The sequence below is a fragment of the Narcine bancroftii genome, chromosome 1, assembly GCF_036971445.1.
Source record: "Narcine bancroftii isolate sNarBan1 chromosome 1, sNarBan1.hap1, whole genome shotgun sequence".
Taxonomy (NCBI): Eukaryota; Metazoa; Chordata; class Chondrichthyes; order Torpediniformes; family Narcinidae; genus Narcine; species Narcine bancroftii.
The window spans coordinates 327,770,316-327,789,046 of record NC_091469.1 but is presented as its reverse complement, the minus strand read 5'-3'; the positions used below and the strand labels follow the sequence as shown (position 1 = coordinate 327,789,046).

General features: G+C 36.8%; 1 protein-coding gene across 6 annotated transcripts in view; it reads right to left on the bottom strand.

Moving 5' to 3' along the window:
* mboat1 (membrane bound O-acyltransferase domain containing 1) overlaps positions 1 to 18,731 on the bottom strand; it is a 112,711-nt gene that overhangs the window by 52,113 nt on the left and 41,867 nt on the right. For all 6 annotated transcript variants that reach the window (XR_011347861.1, XM_069907958.1, XM_069907965.1 and 3 more), the window contains one exon: positions 11,314 to 11,369. Coding sequence is in view for 5 of the 6 variants with exons in the window: in XM_069907958.1 (XP_069764059.1) it covers positions 11,314 to 11,369 (56 nt within the window). In the remaining variant the exon portion in view is untranslated. The remainder of the gene's footprint in view (positions 1 to 11,313; positions 11,370 to 18,731) is intronic.

Sequence of the window (18,731 nt, the reverse complement as noted above, 5' to 3'; positions counted from 1 at the left end):
AAAAACTACAACATTTTAAACTTGTTCTCCAGGTGCAATAATTTAGATTTTTTAAATATCTGTAAAATGTCATCCAATCTTAACTCAAAGACTGCCCACTCTTCTGTTCCCTCATCCCATTAAATAAAATTTCTCCAAAAACTGTCCCTGTTGTTTTACTCTTAAACCAATTTTTTTTTTTGTAACTTAAATTGCTACTTCAATAATATTAATGGAGACCCTGGGTTTTGATTTTCCTAAAATACACCACTGCTGATTCTTTTCGCACTACATGGCCCAACTTTTGTGGTTCTTTGAAGCTCATCTGGTTCTGTTTCCTGTACACCCTTGAAACTCCCTGGGACACCTCCCCCCACCCCACCCTCCAAATACTCCTTTTAAATATACTTGCTTTTTTGTGTAACCTTCACAAAAAATCAAATTAAAGGTATGTTAAGTAAAGTTTTTGCTTAATTACCACAGCTAACATCCAAGGACTTTGATTTTTTTTTAAACAGGTTCCAGCCACTCCATATTCAGTGGAGGAGAACTCCAAAATATGGCCATTTCCCAGAGAAATCTGGCAGGGATTGCACCAGGCTTCAGCATGTTCTTCAATTCATTGCCCTTGAAGGTTGCAATCCTCAAACTTGTATTGGAAGCCAAGAATGCTTCTAGTGTACCAGAGCATGTCTTACTACCAAAGAAGCTGACCTTCCAGAAGCAGTTGGAGTTTACTTCTCTTTGTTTCCCTGGATGGGAACAATCTTAAAGATCTCGCACTCCTTTCCAAAACATTCCAGGGCAAACAAACAGCATCAAAGGAAATGGATGCTGCATGGGCCCTCGTCACCAGCAGCCATGGTACTTGCTTGAAAGTATATATCACCAAATGTTTTGGGAAGGAGCAATCCCACAAAATTTGAAGTTGTCTTCTTGTGTTGCTTGCAGAGAGAGAAACAATGGCTTGGTCCGGATCCTTCTGTCTACCTTCGGAATGTTCGTCCCTTTTTGAAATCCCAACATTCTCAACTGTCTTCCAGACAATGACTCCTTTTCACACTCATCTTTAAAGACATTCTGTTCAGATCACAGCCTGGTTGACCCATGCTTAAGTGTCCTTCTGGACAAAATTACCACAAAGTACAGGAAGGATGGCTCCAAAATAAATACAATTTTTGCCACATGACCAGACTCTTCTTTGCAAAACCAGATTTCAAGAAAAGCTTTTACAATACTCTATCACAAACTGCACCTCCACCAAGATTAATTTTATTAATGTTGATTTGCTAAAGTCTTTATGAAGTCACATCAAACTAGCCTGCACACAATCAAATATTTATGGATGTGCCAACGTAACTGTTCCAACCTTGAAAAATCTGTTCAAAACCTGTATCATGCTTTGTCTTACAGCAGAAAGAGAAATCAAGCTCACAGGAAGGAAACTGGCCAAGAGAGGGAAAAGATGCAGGAGCAGTAGTAGAACAACTTTGACTGGTTATGTCTTAAGTCTTACAAATAGCCAATGAAATTGAGAAAATTAAGCAGATGCAGAATGTTTGAGAATTCCATCTTGAAAACAAATAACAAAATGCAAAGGCACAGATACTTGAAAGCAAAAGCTGCTTCCAGGAAAAGAAATTGTTTAAAAGAGGTCTTGCAAAATCAGGGAGGTATCCTACTACCCTGCACACATCTTCCAGCTACTCCCATCAGAAAGGAGAAAGATATATCAGAGACAGAACAACCAGGCTGATGATTAGCTTCTTCCTTAGCGCAGTGAGACTGCTGAATGACTGCTAAAACGATTCTCTGTAACTCTAGTATCTATTATGAAGTTATTTTAATGCTATATATGTAGTGTGTACATGTATCTTTTGTCTGTATGTGTGTTGTAACAGAGTTCTGTGTTGTGTATTGGCCTATGTGTTGTGTGGTTTTTGTGTTGAAAAGTGACAGTTTGCCTTAGAGAGTTAAGGTGAAGGTGGACTGCTGAGAGAGTGGGAGACGGACTGAGCATGTGCAGAAAATGAAAAAAATTCTGAACTTGGACAATAAACCATCACTGGGTGGTGCTGTGGAAAGAAGAAGGCCCAAAACATGAGTCATTGTCTGGAAGACAGTTTAGAACGTTGGGCATTTTAAAAGGCATGAACATTCTGAAGGCAGCCAGAAGGATCCGGACCAAGCCATTGTTCCTCTCTCTGCAAGCAACACAAGAAGACAACTTCTAATTTTGTGCTCTCTTTCTCTCTCTCTCTTTCAAAGATCTTTTGGCTTCAGTTTACCAAATAAACTGAATTTTGTTTATGATCTTTGCTTTGGTTGAGATCGAAGTTTTGTGAGTCTTATGTGTTTTGTGTATAAGTTTTTTTTCTGTGGGCTGGTTGGAAATATAACTTAGACTTTAATTACATACGTTATATTTAGGCTGGGGAATTTATTAGTTTTACACAATTATAGAAATTTGCATAGTAACCAGTGGCCATTGTTATAAAAGGGGGGATTTTGAATTAAAGTTTGAAGGTGAATTTTTGTTAATAAAGTAATTGTTCATCTTTACCCCTGTGTGATACGCCTTCTTTGTGGTCGCTGGTTTAATCTTGTAACAGTGTTAGGTCTGTATGCATGTTTTGCACTGTTCTGCAGTGGACCAAAGAATGCGGTTTCCTCGGGATATACTGATATAATTGGATGACAAATGAACAGAGTGCCAGAGTAGTTAGGGGAGTGGTGGAGGGAAAAGATTATGTGAAAATGATATGTAACATTAGAACTCAAATGGTTGTACATTGTGGAAATATTCTCAGGTACATCTATTTCAAATCAAGGAGTATTGTAGGAAAGGCAGGCGAGCTTGGATCATGGATTGGTACATCGAATTATAACATTGTGGCCATTTGTTAAACTTGGTTGCAGGAGGGGCAGGACTGGCAGCTCAATGTTCCAGGCTTCCATTGCGATAGAACAGGGAGGATGAAAGAGGGAGGAGTGGCATTGCTCATCAGTTGTGCTCAGGCAGGATAGACCAGAGGGCTCATCAAATATGGAAGGAGCTGAGGAACGGGAAAGGTATGACCACACTCATGGGGTTGTATTGTCGTCTGCCCAATGGTCAAGGAGAATTGGAGGAGCAAATCTAGAGAGAGCAGACAGCTGCAGAAAGCACAATGTTGTGATGCTTGGATATTTTAAACTTTCCACATATTGAATGGGACTCCCATACTGTAAAAGGACTGGATGGCTTGGAGTTTGTCAAATATGTTCAGTAAACTTTTCTAAATCAATAATATAGAGGTACCAATGAGAGAGAGAGAGAGAGAGAGAGAGAGAGAGAGAGAGAGAAAGAGTGCGAGAGAGCGCAATACTGGATCTCCTATTAGGGAATGTGACAGGAGAGGTGACAAAAGTATGTGTAGGGGAACATTTTGGGTTGAGTGATCATAATGCCATTAATTTCAAGTAAATTCTGGAGAAGGATAGATTGGGGCCTCGGATTGAGATTCCAAATTGGAGAAGGGTCAACTTTGAGGAAATGAGAAAGAATACAGAATATGTGGTTTGGATAAGGATGTGAGAGATAAGTGGAAGGCCTTCAAAAGGTGGCAGTTTGAGAGTGCAGAGTTTGTATGTTCCTGTCACAATTAAAGGCAAAATTGACAGGCATAGGGAACCTTGGTTTGAGGGATATTGGGGATCTGGTTCAGAAGAAGAGAGGTGGGGGCGTGGCAAGATGGCATTGAGGGCAGACGTGCTATCCTAGTCCTCCCCAACCAGTTTTTTTAGTACCCGTTTTTAAACTTTATTTAAGTGAATAAAAGTTCTGTTTTTAATTCTTGAGAACATTACTGGCTCACTATGATGACTAGGATTAAAAAGAACGAAGGCTTCACTACAGAATTACCTGTTAAAAGTGCTGTAGAACTGAGGCCTACCTGTCTAGTTGAAACCACGGGGTCATCGGCTGGAACCTCCAAGGCACAGAGAACTCCTGCCAGGCTAAGTAGCACACCGGCGCCGACCTTGTCCCCACAAGATGGTACCGGCATGCTGACGAGCTCGGCCAGTGCTGACTCGCACATTCGCGATGTCGGACGCGCAGGCGACCCGACTGAGAGGAAGGCCCTTAAGCCCGCGCTGCCATCAGGTGAACCGGGGACAAGCAAAATGGCATTGGAAACTGCCTCTGCATGGTCCCTGGCTTTGCCGGGTATGCGCGGTGTCTCCAGGTTCCGTGAACTATTGGACCGTGTGTGGGCCGTCGGGTGTACAGACCCGCAGCCCCACCCGGAAGGGCCCGACAATGATGGAAGATGAAGAGGACTTACATTTAACGAGCAGCTCACAGGAACAATTGGAAGTGGAGTTGAGAGAAGGTAGGCCTCAAGATGTGGAACTGGAATCCGGAATGGAGTCTATTTGTGTAGTTCTGGAAGTGATTGCTTATCATATGGACAATATATCTAAACAAATGACTCAAGGGTTTTTGGAACTGACAACTAAAATATCTGTCTGAAGATATGTCTACACAAGATAGATGTCAATAAATGTATTAAATCGGTGGATACAGTGCAAGAATTTTTTTAAATTGAAACAGCTTTTTCTGAATGTAAAGATCCAGTTGTGCGTAATAAGGAAAAAATAGAGAAAGTGGAAGATTCGTTTGTGGACTGGGGAATCCAGAAGAGAAATTTACTGAAAAAAGTTGACTCATTGGAAAATCAAAATCAAAAGAAATAATGTGAAAATTGTGGGGCTTCCAGAAGATATTGAAGGGTCTGACCCAATAAAATTTTTTAAGAGTTGGATCCTCAAGGTGTTGGGTAAAGAGTTTTTCCTTAGGAGGTCTAGTATTGGAGAGAGCACATACAGCGTTACGAAGGAAGCAGTTACCGGGACAGCCACCACACACGGTTTTAGTTTGGTGCCTGAACTATCACGACAAAGAAATGATATTACGGTTGGCGGTGCAGAAGGCAAGACAGAGTCAATCTCCAATAATGATCCAGAATAATAGTATTTTTTTAATGCAGATTTGAGTCAAGAAATTATCAGACGTCGACGGGAGTTTAATTCGGCTAAAGAAATGCTGTGGCGGAAAGGTTATAAATTTGCTTTTCGATATCCTGCTGTGTTAAAGGTCCTTTATGGTAATTTTCAATCTCAATTTTTTGAGAATGATCATGATGCATTAGTTTTTGCTCATTCATTATCGGATTCACGTGGTTATGGAAGAATTTCGCCATCGTCGCCTAAAAGGAGGGCAAATGGAAATGGGCAGAATGGAAAGAATGGGAAAAATGGAAAGAAAGACATTTTAACACAAAGTCTTATTGACATTGACAATCCGGAACAATAATTGGGAATGAAGTCATTGGGTTGAATATATTTACAGTATTTAATTGTACATGAATTGTATTTCTGGCTGGGGAGGGTGGATGGCACTGAAATCTTTGATAGTCATCTGCCACTAGTGGGGTTTACCACACCCAGTTTTTTTAGGGTGTTACTACCTTTGGGTGGGTTTTTTTCTGAGGGGGAATAATGAGAATATTTATATATATATATATATATATATATATATATATATATATACTTAAAAAAAAATTTTTTTAGGGAGTGAGTGATTTTCATTTATTAGAAGGGGAGTGATACTTAATATTAAGTGTCTATATTGTTAGTTTGTAAAGATATCTCGTTCGAAATTTGCAACTTTTAATACTTAGGGGTTGAATAATCCGATTAAGCGATGTCTAGTTTGAAGTTTGCAACTTTTTTTTATTTATCAATTTGAATGTTTAATCAATCGATCTAAGCAGCGATATTATGAGTTGGGTGAGAGGGCACATAAAGTATTTGTGTGGCAGTTAAAGAAGGAACAGGTTTCACAAGTTATTAATACTGTAAAAAAAGAATTTAACGGTTACCTATAAACCTCAGGAAATTAATGACCAGTTCTATTCATTTTATAAAAAATTATATACTTCCGAGGGGAAATAGGATAATGGTTCTATTGATTTCTTTTTATCTAATTTATCGTTATCAGCATGAGGAGGATGTTATGGATCTGGAAGCTCCGTTTTACAGAATTAGAGATTAAGGTGGTTATGTTGAAAATACCCAATGGAAAGTCATCAGGTGATGATGGGTTTTCAGAAAGTGTCTTTGTATAGATCTATTTTTTTTTAATTGAATGTTGATTATAAAAGAATAGCAAAAATGCTAGTAAATCGATTTGTTAAGAATTTATCTAAATTGATACATGTTGAAGAAACAGGTTTTATTAAGAATAGAAACGCTTTAGATAATATTCTTCGATTGATTAGTTTAGTCAATGCATATCGATAGTAGCCTAAGCACCTGCGGTGGTTGCGCTTGATGTGGAAAAACGCCTTTGATAGGGTCGAATGAGATTTTTTATTTAAAGTACGGAAGAAGTTTAAATTTGGCCCTTTTTTTCATTGGTTGGGTTAAAGCTTTATTTATGAGCCTGACTGCAAGGGTGGTGACAAATTGTCAAGTTTCATTACTGTTTAAATTGACACATTCAACTCGATAAGGTTTTCCATTGTCACCAGCCCTCTTTGCATTGGCTATTGAGCCATTAGCTATGGCATAATGAATTGAAAGCTTGTATTGTTATGGAAAAAAATTATATATAATTTGCATAATAATTATTTTTTGATAAAAGTGGTCATCATATTTGGAATATATGCATTTAGATATATTTTGATTTATTATACATTCTTAGTTTTTGTTTATTTTTTTGGCTCTCCTTAAGAGAGCTGGCTGACGGGGTGGGAGGGTGGGTGGGGATTTTTTTTCTGTTTTCTTTAATTTTTTTTATATATATGTATACTTAAATAAAATTGTTTTTATTGAATGTATGTTGTACATGATTTTTCAAATAAATAGTTTTTTTAAAAAAGGAAGAACAGAGTGGTATATGGCAGGTATGGGCATCCTGGATATCATGGAGTATAAAAAATGCAAGAAAAACCTCGAGTGAAATTAGGAAGGCGAAAAGAAGACGAGGTTGATTGATCAGACAATGTGAAGAAAATCCTTAGAGCTTCTACAAGTATATTACGAGCAAAAGGATAGTAAAGGACAAAATTGTTCTCCTTGAAGATCACAGTGGTCAGATATGTATGGAGCCAAAAGAGATGGGGGAAGATCTTAAATCAGTATTCACTCAGGAAACTGGCACAGAGTTTCTGAAGGTAAGGAGAACAAGCAGTGAGGTCCTGGAACCTATACAGATTAAAGAGGTGGTGGTGCTTGGTGTCACCAAGGCCAGACAAGATATTCTCTCAAACTTTAAGGGAGGTTAGTATAAAAATCTTAGAAGCTCTGGACGAAATATTTAAAACATCCTTAGCCACAGGTGTGGTGCCAGAGAATTGGAGGGTACTTCATGTTGTTCTGTTGTTTAAAAAAAGGCTCCAAATGTAAGCCTGGAAATAATAGCCTGGTGAACCTGACAGTAGTTGGTAAATTATTGAATAGAGTTCGAAGAGATAGGATTTACAAGTGATTAGATAGCCAGGGAATGATTAGGGATAGTCAACATGGCTTTGTGCGTGGTAGATCGTGTTTAACCAATCTTTTACACTTTTTTGAGGAGGTTACCAGGAAAGTTGATGAAGGAAAGGCCGTGGATACTGTCTGCATGGAATCTAGTAAGGCTTTTGACAAGGTCCCATACGAGAGGTAGTCAGGAAGGTTCAAACACTCAGGTATACATAGTGAGGTAGTAAAAATAGATTTGACATTGGCTACACGGGAAAAGCTAGAGAGTGGTGGTGGATGACTGCTTCTCAGACTGGAGGCCTGTGACTAATAGTGTGCCTCCTGGATCAGTGCTGGAACCATTGTTGTTTGTCATCTATATCAATGATTGAAAACTTGTCTGAATGTTGCACCAACAACAACCCTGCACTCAATGTCACCAAAATTAAGGAGATTGTTGACTTCAGGAAAAAAAAACACAGGTATACAATCCAGTGATCTGTGGGGGAAATCAGAGGTGGAGAGGGTGAGCAAATTTAAGTTCTTGGGAGTCACCATCTCAGAGGATCTTTCCTGGACTCAACACCCCGATGGCATCATGAAGAATGCACGTCAGCACCTCTACTTCCTCAGGACTTTGCAGAGGTTTGGTATGACACCAGAAACCCTGGCAAATTTCAACAGAGGTGTGGTGGAAAGTGTGCTGACCGGCTGCATCACTGTATGGTTTGGGGACACCAATAATCCTGAGCGTAAAGGCCTCTAAAAGATAGTGGACACAGCCCAGGACATCACAGGCAAAGCCCTCCCCACTATTCAGTACATCTACAGGGAATGCTGCAGTCAAGAGAGCAGCAGCAACCATCAAAGACCCTCACCACCTAGCACATGCTCTGTTCTCACTGCCACCATCAGGAAAGATGTATGGGTACCACAACACCCGCACTACCAGGTTCAGGAACAGCTGCTACCCCTCCACCATCAGACACCTCAATGACAAAGTCAGAGACTTATTAAGTACTCGTACTTGTGCACTTTATTGATTTTCTTTTTTATTCTCTCTGTATTGCACAGTTTGTTTACATTCATTAACTGTTTTAGTGCTTTATTTGTTTACATGTATACTCTGTGTACAGTTTTTTGCACCATCAATTATTGGTAATTCTATCGCGCCTGCAGAAAAATAATCATTGTATGTGGTGTCATGTACGGACTCTAACAATAAATCTGAAATCTGATCTGGATGATAATATGGTAATTTGCATCAGCAAGTTTGCAGATGACACTAAGATTGGAGGTGTGTGGCAGCCAGGAAGATTTTCAAAGGTTGCAGAGGGATCTGGGATATTGGCCCCTCATAAATCATCACCAACAACAGTGAGTTGCAGTAGAGGTGGAAAATCTCATGAAATGGTGCAAAAGTAACAACCTGAGTCTTAACACGCACAAGACAAAGGAGCTGATTGTGGACATCAGTAGGCCCAGGACTGACCACCCTCCACGTCAACAATTCAGTAGCGGAGAGAGTGGAGAGCACCAAGTTCCTTGGAGTTCACTTAACTAGTGACCTATCATGGACACTGACCATCTTCTCATTTGTCAGAAAGATGGAATAGTGACAGCACTTCCTAAGACTGAAGTGGGTAAGGCTACCAGCCACCATATGTCAACCTTTTATAGGAGCTCTATCAAAAGTGCCCTGGTCGGTTACATCACATAGAAATGGATCTGAGGTCAATCCACAGGACCATAAAAAGAGGATAAATGGACTCTTCCTCACCAACCCCCTCCATGATGTGAACTACCAGGATTGTTGTCTGAAGGTGGTGTGCAAAATCATGGTGGACCCCTTCCAGCCTGCAACAGCATCTCTCAGCTGCTCCAATTGGGGAAGAGCCAGCACCACCAGGATAAGAAACAACTTCTTCCCACAGACAATGAGAACATTGAACAACCAAAGGAACTGCTCACACTTACCACCCAAGACTCACATTCATGAAACAATATTTATTTATTTGTATAGATGAAATACTTGTCCTGCATATATATTGCTTGTCCGTTCGTGAGTTACGTCCGGTTAGATGTCTGCATGCTTTGCACCAAGGACTGGAGAATGCTGTACTTGTAAAATCAAATGACAATAAACTTGACTATAATTGAAGTATTGAGTATAGGTATTGGGATGTTATGGTAAAGTTGTACAACACATTGGTTTGGCCAAAGTTGGAATGCTGTGTGAAGTTTTGGTTACCTAACTACAGGAAAGATACAAGGAGTGCAGAGATGATTTCCTGGGATGTTACCCAGACTTCAAGAATTAAGTTAAAGGAAAAGATTAAACAGATTCAGACTTTATTCCCTGGAGCATTAAAGATTGAGAGGAGATTTGATGGACACATTTAAAATTATAAGGGGAACAGAAAGAGTAAATTTAGGTAGGTTTTTTTCCACTGAGGGTAGATGAGATGGGTTAAGGGTGAAAGGGGAAACTTCTTCAGACAGAGTGTGGAATGAGCTGCCAGGTGAAGTGGAGAATGGAAGCTCAATTTCAACATTTAAGAAGAATTTGGACAGGTACATGGATGGGAGAAGTATGAAAGGCGATGGACTGGGTGCAGGCCAGTGGGACTGGGCAGAAAAATGGTTTGGCACAAACTATAAGAGCCGAAAGGGTCTGCATGTGTGCTGTGATATTCCTGATTCTATAAACTTGGATTGACATCATGAGAAACATGATTCTAGTCCACTGAGGTTGCATCAATTCTTCAGACTACTTTATACTCAGCAGAAATTACCGTCATCCAGAGAGCAGTTAAACATGGAACTGAATCAAGATAATCAATTCAGAATAATTATTCCATGTAAACCAGAAAAGCAGGAATGATACAAATTTAAAACAAGGAAGGTATCGGTCCTAGAGAATTTCCATAGAAAAAAATCATGAAGGGAAGTTTAAATAATGAGACATCCTGTTGGGACAGTTAGGATATGAGCTGTATATAGTCAACTATATGGAGCTTTATTCCTTTTTCTTCAATTTTATTTTGTTTTATGAAGGACTGATATTTTTATTAAAACTGGTGAACTGGCAAGAATATACAGACAAGCAAAGGAAAATGTTGGGACATTGAATGTTAAGAAATTCAGAATGGCAAGTTCCAACATAAAACTGAGAAATATTTACAGCTGTTAATTACATTTGCATCTAGTTCAATGGATAGTCACTTCTGGACATTTTCAATGAGAGGACCTTCCCCTTGAAATTCCTATTCCAGGACTGTTTGGCAGCTAGTTAAGCTCTGGTACTATTAATTCTTCCTGCTATTAAAAAGGTTATACATTACTTTAAGAAATCTGATGTCAAAGTATCAGGAATGGAGCGTTCTAGTGATGGCAGTTATTTATTCTACTGTAAATTGAAATTCACACACTGACATCCCACAGAGGATTTAGATTTTGAGAACCTGCCTCGCATCCAAAAATTGGTGAGGAAAGAAGCCAGGCTTTTGCAATACTTTCCTGGTGAGTCATCCAACATGGCAAGACTCTTTATTCACATCATTTGTCATGCTGCAAACGTGGACTTTAGGTTTGAGGAAAATTTGCCTTGATAAACAAAATAAACATATCCCTACTGTTGAATGGTGCTGATTAGTTAAATAGACTAAATTTCTGGTGGAAACCCATACATATGGAAAACACCTTACAGACCGCATCAGATTTGAACCTGGCTCTTTGGTACTGTAATACATGCATACAAAACAAATTACAGTTTATCTGCAGAAAAAAAGCTTCACAAGTTGAGTACCATTAGGGTCTTACCATCATGTATCTGAAAGGCAAGGCTGGTGATTTTCTGTGTGACGATCATCAAAGGACTAGAGAGGAAAGGAAAAAAGAGCTCCATGATTTCCTTTACATGAACAACAGAAGCAGATACTGAATAACACAGATAAAGTGAGTTTGCTCATGCACAGAAAACAGGATGCAAAAATCCTCAATGCAACTTAGCCACATAGCCAGAATCATCTCTGAAAGACCTCCAAGGACTCAAGCCTCACTGTTCAGTTAAAACACAATGAATGAATGAAAACTCACGATATACAAGGTTAAATGTTTGCTTAATTAACTGTCCTTAAATGTGTAATTGGTGGGATCCATTCTTTTGGATTATTACTACAATACTACAAAATACTACCATATTTAATACTACAGAACACTGGGCAGGTAGCTCCACATTGTTTTAATAATTTTATTCCCACTCTTTAGACTTTCAATCAAGACATGGGATGCCATAACTCAAATCACTAGTATCTGTAATTCAGCAGTTGAAATCTTGGGAAGAATTTACATACGGATGGCAAGTAATTTTTGATACCATGATCTGAGGTAGAGGACATTTGTGTTTAGGCTAATTCATTTGTTAATGTAGAGATACAGCACAGTAACAGGCCAGTCTGGCCCATGAGCTTGTGCGAACTAAATATCCCCATGTGATCAATTAACTCCGTCCCAAGTCCATACATCTTTTTAATATGGGAAGACACTGGAGGAAACCCATACAAGAGACACGGGGAGAATGTACAAGCTCCTTACTGACAGTGCCAATTTTAACCCAGATTGTTGGTGCGGTTATAGACTTGTGCTAATTACTACCAAATTTAAATTGGCAAAAGGAAAAAGGATGTGAGGAGACCATAGAAATATCTCAAAGTTCATCAATTTTATCATTTCCTTGTTCAACTACATTCATTCTTTGTGTGCTGGGCCATTTGCTTTGAACTGCATTTCATAACATTTGATCTACATTAAATTGCTTTAATAAAGGTGGCTTCTCTGGGGTACATTCCTCATGAAATTCAGTTGGAATGATACAGTCTTTTTTGCTACATCAGACATCTATACAGAAATATTCACTGACATTTTAAACTCCTCCCATAAGTGGAAAACAGAAGGAAACCAAACAAGGGATAAATTCTATGTTAAGCAATTTAATGCCAGGATGTGGGGAAGGCACAAGTGAACACTTCTTCTGAAATATGGCAAAGTGGCATGGTGTGGTGGCAGGTTAACAAAGGATTTGCAATATATTGATTTATGAAATCTGGATATTATCTTTTTAAAATATTTTATTGAGTTTAATAAAAATAATATATACACATAATAATCTGGTTAAAGGCCTAAGCCATATCATAAACATAATGTATATAAATTTTAGCCATAAATCATTTGTTAACTTAATCTTATCCAAAACATTAAATCTAGGATTGGATTGAATTAACAGTTAACATATTCTTCATATTATATCAAAAATAATATTGAAAAGAGAAAGAAGATAATCCCCCAGAAAAGGGGAGAGTTTAAAAAAACAGGTTAATTGTTATGAGGTTACAAATTCAATCTCATCATGGATAGCACAATGCTATTCCAGCGCCAGTGGTTGGGACTGGGGATCAAATACTGTACCATCTGTAAGAAGTTGATATGTTCTCCCCATGTCTGCGTAGGTTTTCCCTGGGGGATCCAGTTTCTTCCCACCATTCATAATGTGCTGGGGTTGTAGGTTAATTGGGTGTAATTGAGCGGCATGGGCTTGTGGGCCGAAATGGCCTGCTATGTGCTCTCTGTCTAAATTTTTATTTTTATTTTTATGGATATTGAATTTTGGAAAAAGGTATTTTGTGACTTTGCCTTAGAAATAATGACTGCATTAAAACCTTAAAATTGGCTCATTGATGTCCTTTAGGAAGATCGTGGCAAACTTCTGGTTGAAACTGCATACAATTCCTGTCCCACATCTTTAATAACAGTTAACCAGCAACTTAAAAGCAAAAAGATCCACAAACATCCTTCAGAAGACAATTAACTGAATAAATCAATGTGATGAATAGTTTCCTTTTAACTTTGAATTATGCTGAATGGGGACCCTTGCTGAGAATCATCAAATCTCATCATATATGAGAATCGTCATATTTTTTAAAAATATATCTTACAAAATCCAATTTCTATGAAAATAAATTGTAAGCAAATACTAGTGACCAACAGCAACAATTTCACAAGTGTGCTATTTTTACTAGTGTGAAGAGGGCAAAAACATGCACAATTCCTGGATACAATTTTTTTTTTAAATTCTGGTTGGTGTGCCTTTTGAGGAATTTCTTAGAAAAACTGGATGTATCAAGAACATTAATGGACAAAGCAAATTTTCTTTTGAGGACTACCCAGGTACAAAGTAGACTTTGAAGAAGCCATCGTTAAGAAGGTGGCTTCAACCCATTCTCCAAGTCCATCCCACATTGTCACACTTGCTCCCTTATACCCTGAAAAAAAAACAGGGGCAGACAATTGACATTACAGGCAGTGCCCAGGTTAAATACAAGTTCCAATACCTAGCTCTGTCTTTAACTACAATTTGTATTTAAGTCGGAACCAGTACATACTGTCCTTATTTAGCATTAGTTAGGCAAATGTTTATCTTAGTATATAGCATACATTTTACATTTCTATGAATAGAAAACACTTCCCAACACTAAAACATGTTAAACATAATAATACAGTTCATAATAATGCAGTACTCTGCATAACAATAATGATACTACAGGTAATAAACACTGCTGTATGCAATAATAAAAGTAACTACATATGGTCAAAGGATCCTGAAGCACAAACTATCACTCCCTTCTTTGTTTGGCCTGACCCGTTTCATGCATTGTAGGTAAAATGATAGTGGGAATGTCTTTTGCTGACTGTGGTTTTTTGGTCCATTTGTCTGAGGTGGGGGAATGTTAACCGCGTCAGAGTGGGTGGGGGGATGTGGGTGAAGGCACCATTTATGAAAAATGAGATTGAAATCAGATTGCTTAATCTTTAAGAAAAAGTATTTAAACTAAATTATACTGAACCATGCTTGAACCGGAAGACAGCTTGCTGTTTCGTAACGAGTTGTTCGTAAATCGGATGTCTTCCACCTGCCATTTCTGAATAGAGAGGTGGAGAGGATGAGCAAATATAGGTTCTTGGGAGTCACTATCTCGGAAGATATTTCCTGGAACCAGTGGCATCATGAAGAAAGCCTCTACTTCCTCAGGAGTTTGTGGAGGAGCTAGTGGAGTTGTTCAAATGAACCGGTATGGACTTGAAGGGCTGACATGGCCTGTTTCCGTGCTGTAAATGGTTATATGGGGATTGCCTGTACTTAGAATATCAGCTGGATGCAAATTGAAAATAAAAATGCTCAGATGCTGAACCATATTGCCAATAATTTATTTCAATCAAACTTTTTTTTCCAAACTTTATTTAAAAGATAGAAAAAACATGACAAACAGTAATACATGAAATAATCAAAGATATATATAACACCCACCCCACCCTCCCATCCCTTCAGCCAACTCCTTTAAGGGGAGCAAAAAAATATAGATTATATATATAAAAAGAAAATATTATAAATTTCAAATACAGAGACCACTTACTAACAAAAGAATAATTATAAGTAATTTTTTCCATGACAATACATACTTTCAATTCATTGTGCCAGCATGATATATTAATCTCAGTATCATCTTTCCAAGTACTAGCAACACATTTACGCGCTACTGATAACACCAAACGTACAAAAGCAGTTTGAATTTTTTCCAATCCCATTCCTCTTAACGAATACAAATTTCCCAACAAAAAAAATTGTTCGATCTAATGGTAATATAAAATTATATAATTTTTCCAAAACTACTTTATTTCCTTGCCAAAATGATTGAACTTTAACACAAGTCCAAACGGCATGTAGAAATGTTCCAATACATGAGCCACATCTAAAACAAGAATCCGAATTACTAAACACTTTTTTAAAGCTTTTCCAGGGTCAAATATAATTGATGTAAAAAATTATAATTAACCATTCCAGATCTTATATTAGTCAATTTAATTATATTCTCCTGATACATAGTCGCCCAATCGTCTTCGGGAAAAATAAATACTAAATGACTCTTCCATTTAAGTTTAGATTTCTACCAATCTGACTTATCCATATTATCTTGTAACAAATTACACATAACTGAAATATAACCCTTTTTCGGTATAGAGGAAATCAAAGATTCAAATCTGGACAAAGTAAGTAAAATCATCTCTCTACCATAATTATCTTTTATCAAAGATCTAAGTTGATAATACACAAACAAGAATTCACAGGTTTATCAAATCTTTCTCTCAACTGATTAAAAGAAAAAAAATGCCCCTCTTCAAAACAATCTTTATTGTCTTTATACCTTTAGAGTTCCAAATCTTTAAATAATTATTAAACATTGAAAAAGAAATAAGTTGATTATTATACAATGGAGTTAAAATTGGTAATTTATCTTTTGATCTTAACACCCTGTTTTTTTTAATCCAAATCTTTAACAAATGTTTCAATATCGGCAGATCATATTGCTGCAATAAAATCAAATTCCAATGAAATATAAATTAATGTATCTCAACCCTAGAAATACACGCCACCTTCACGTTAGCCCAGCTCAGAGGCTGATCTAAATCCATCAATCTACTAACAAACTTCAACTGGGCCGCTTCATAATAATTTTGAAAATGTGGTAGCTGTAGTCTGCCCAATGCATACTTCCATGCAAGTCTATGCAATGCCACTCGAGCTAATGTACCTTTCCATAAAAACTCTCGCACTACTTTATTCAAATCTTGAAAAAACCCTTAGGAAGTAAACAAGGTATTGACTGAAATAAATATTAAAATTAGAGGAAAAATATTCATTTTAATACAATTAACCCAACCAAAGTTGATGGAAGATATTTCCACTTGATCAAATCTGCTTTAATCCATCTTAATATGGGTACATAATTTAATTGATAGATAATTAGTATCCATAAACCCACCTAAATATTTAATTTTATTTGTCCACCTTAATTTTGTAATAGTTTTAAATTCAGAATAATCTCCCACTCCAACAGGTAAAATTTCACTTTTATCCCAATTAACTTTATATCCCAATATTTCTCCAAATTTCAACAAACTCTTGCAATTGTTTCAACTATCGTTCCGGTTCCATCAAGTATACCAACACATTGTCTGCAAATAAGTTAATTTTATATTCTTCATTCTTAACCCTCATCCCTCTAATTTCTTCATTTTGTCTAATAGCCTGAGCTAATGGTTCAATAGCCAATGCAAATAAGGCTGGTGACAATGGGCAGCCCTGTAGAGTTGAATGAGTCAATTTAAATGGTAAAGAAATCTGTCCATTTGTCACCACCCTAGCAGTCGGGTTTCTATAACCCTTAACCCAACCAATATAAAAAGGGCCAAATTTAAAATTCTCTAAGACTTTAAATAAAAATTCCCACTCAACCCTATCAAAAGCTTTTTCTGCATCTAATGCAAACACCATAGGGTGATTAGGTTGCTTTAGGTATGCGATGACCAAAGTAATTAATCGAAATATATTGTCTGATGCGTTTCTATTCTTAATAAAACCTGTTTGATCAATATGTACCAATTTAGGTAAATACTTAGCAAGTCTATTAGCTAATACTTCCTCTATAATTTTATAATCTATATTTAATAAATAAATAGGTCCATATGAAGACAGTTTTAATGGATCCCTACCTTTTTTTGGAATAACAGTTATTAAAGCACTTGAACATGATTCTGGTAACTTCTGATCTTCAGTAATTTGATTCAACACTTCTCCAAAAACATATGAGAAATCATCATAAAAAAAGTTTATAAAATTTCACAGGGAATTCATCATCCCCTGGCAACTTTCCATTAGGCATTACCTGAATAGCTTCCTTAATTTCAAAATCCATAAATGGAGATTCCAATTCCTGAACATCATTTCCATCTAATATTTTAATTTAGATAAGAGTCAATAGAGCCATTATTCTATTTCCCCTCAGAAGTATATAATTTTAAATAAAATGAATAAAACTGGTAATTAATTTCCTGAGGTTTATAAGTAACTTTTGAATTCTTCTTAACAGCATTGATAGTCCTGTTCAGCTTTCAATTGCCAAGCAAGTACCTTATGAGCTCTTTCCCCCAACTCATAACGTTGTTTAGATCGATTAATTAAGCGCTCAAACTGATGTTTGAAAAGTATTATAATGTAATTTCAACCTCACTAATACGGATTTTTTTAAATCTTCTGTTACACCTTTTTGAAAATCTTTCTCTAACTCAGCAATCTGATTTTCTAACTCTAAACTTTCTGCCATATATTGTTTCTTAACTTTCGTAGAATAACTAATAATCTGCCCCCTCAAATAAGCTTTTAAAGCGTCCCATATTACAAAATGACTAGCCACAGAATTAACATTCTCAGTCAAAAATAAAGAGATATGCTCTTTAACAAACTCTGTTTTTTTCAATAACATTGCTTTATACCTCCATCTAAACGACAGACTTACTACCTCCGAACTTTCAGAAAAAAAAGTAATAATGAATGATCTGATCTAACTCTACTTTTATATTCCGCTCATAATACTCTATCTTGTAAATGTGCTGATACCAAAAATACATCAATTCTAGAAAGCGAATAATGTATTGAAGAGTAAAATCAAAAATCTTTCTCTTTCGGATTAACTTTTCTCCAAATATCCACCAAATTTAAATCTTTCATTAACGCATTAATTTGTGTTGCCATCTTTGATTTCCTTATACTTTTTGGATTTCTGTCCAATAAAGGGTCCAGAACACAATTAAAATCTCCACCAACTAAGACATTTTCATTACCTTGAGTTAACAGTAAAAAAGCTTCTGAAATAAACCTCTCATCATCTATATTAGGGGCATAAAGATTCAGAAAAGTCCAAGATTCAGCAAAAATTTTACAATTCACTCTTAATACTCTGCCAGCATAACCCTCTGAAGATTCCAATTCAAATGGTAAATTTTTATGAATCAAAATCGCTACTCCTCTTGCCTTAGAATTAAAAGAAGAAAAAACATGACCAATCCAATCTCTTTTCAATTTCAAATGTTCTTTTTCAGTCAAATGTGTTTCTTGTAAAAAAGCAATATCAATTTTCATTTTCTTAATACAAGCTAAAATTCACTTTCCCTTATTTATATTATTTAATCCCTGAACATTAAAAGTTGCAAAATTCAATTTAGACATCTTTTTAACTACTAATATATTTACACACTATAAAATAATGCTCCCCTCTATAATTCTTCAAAAAAAAAGAAACCCCCCCCTCAAAAAAAAAATTAAAAAGCACAAAAACACAAAAAAAACC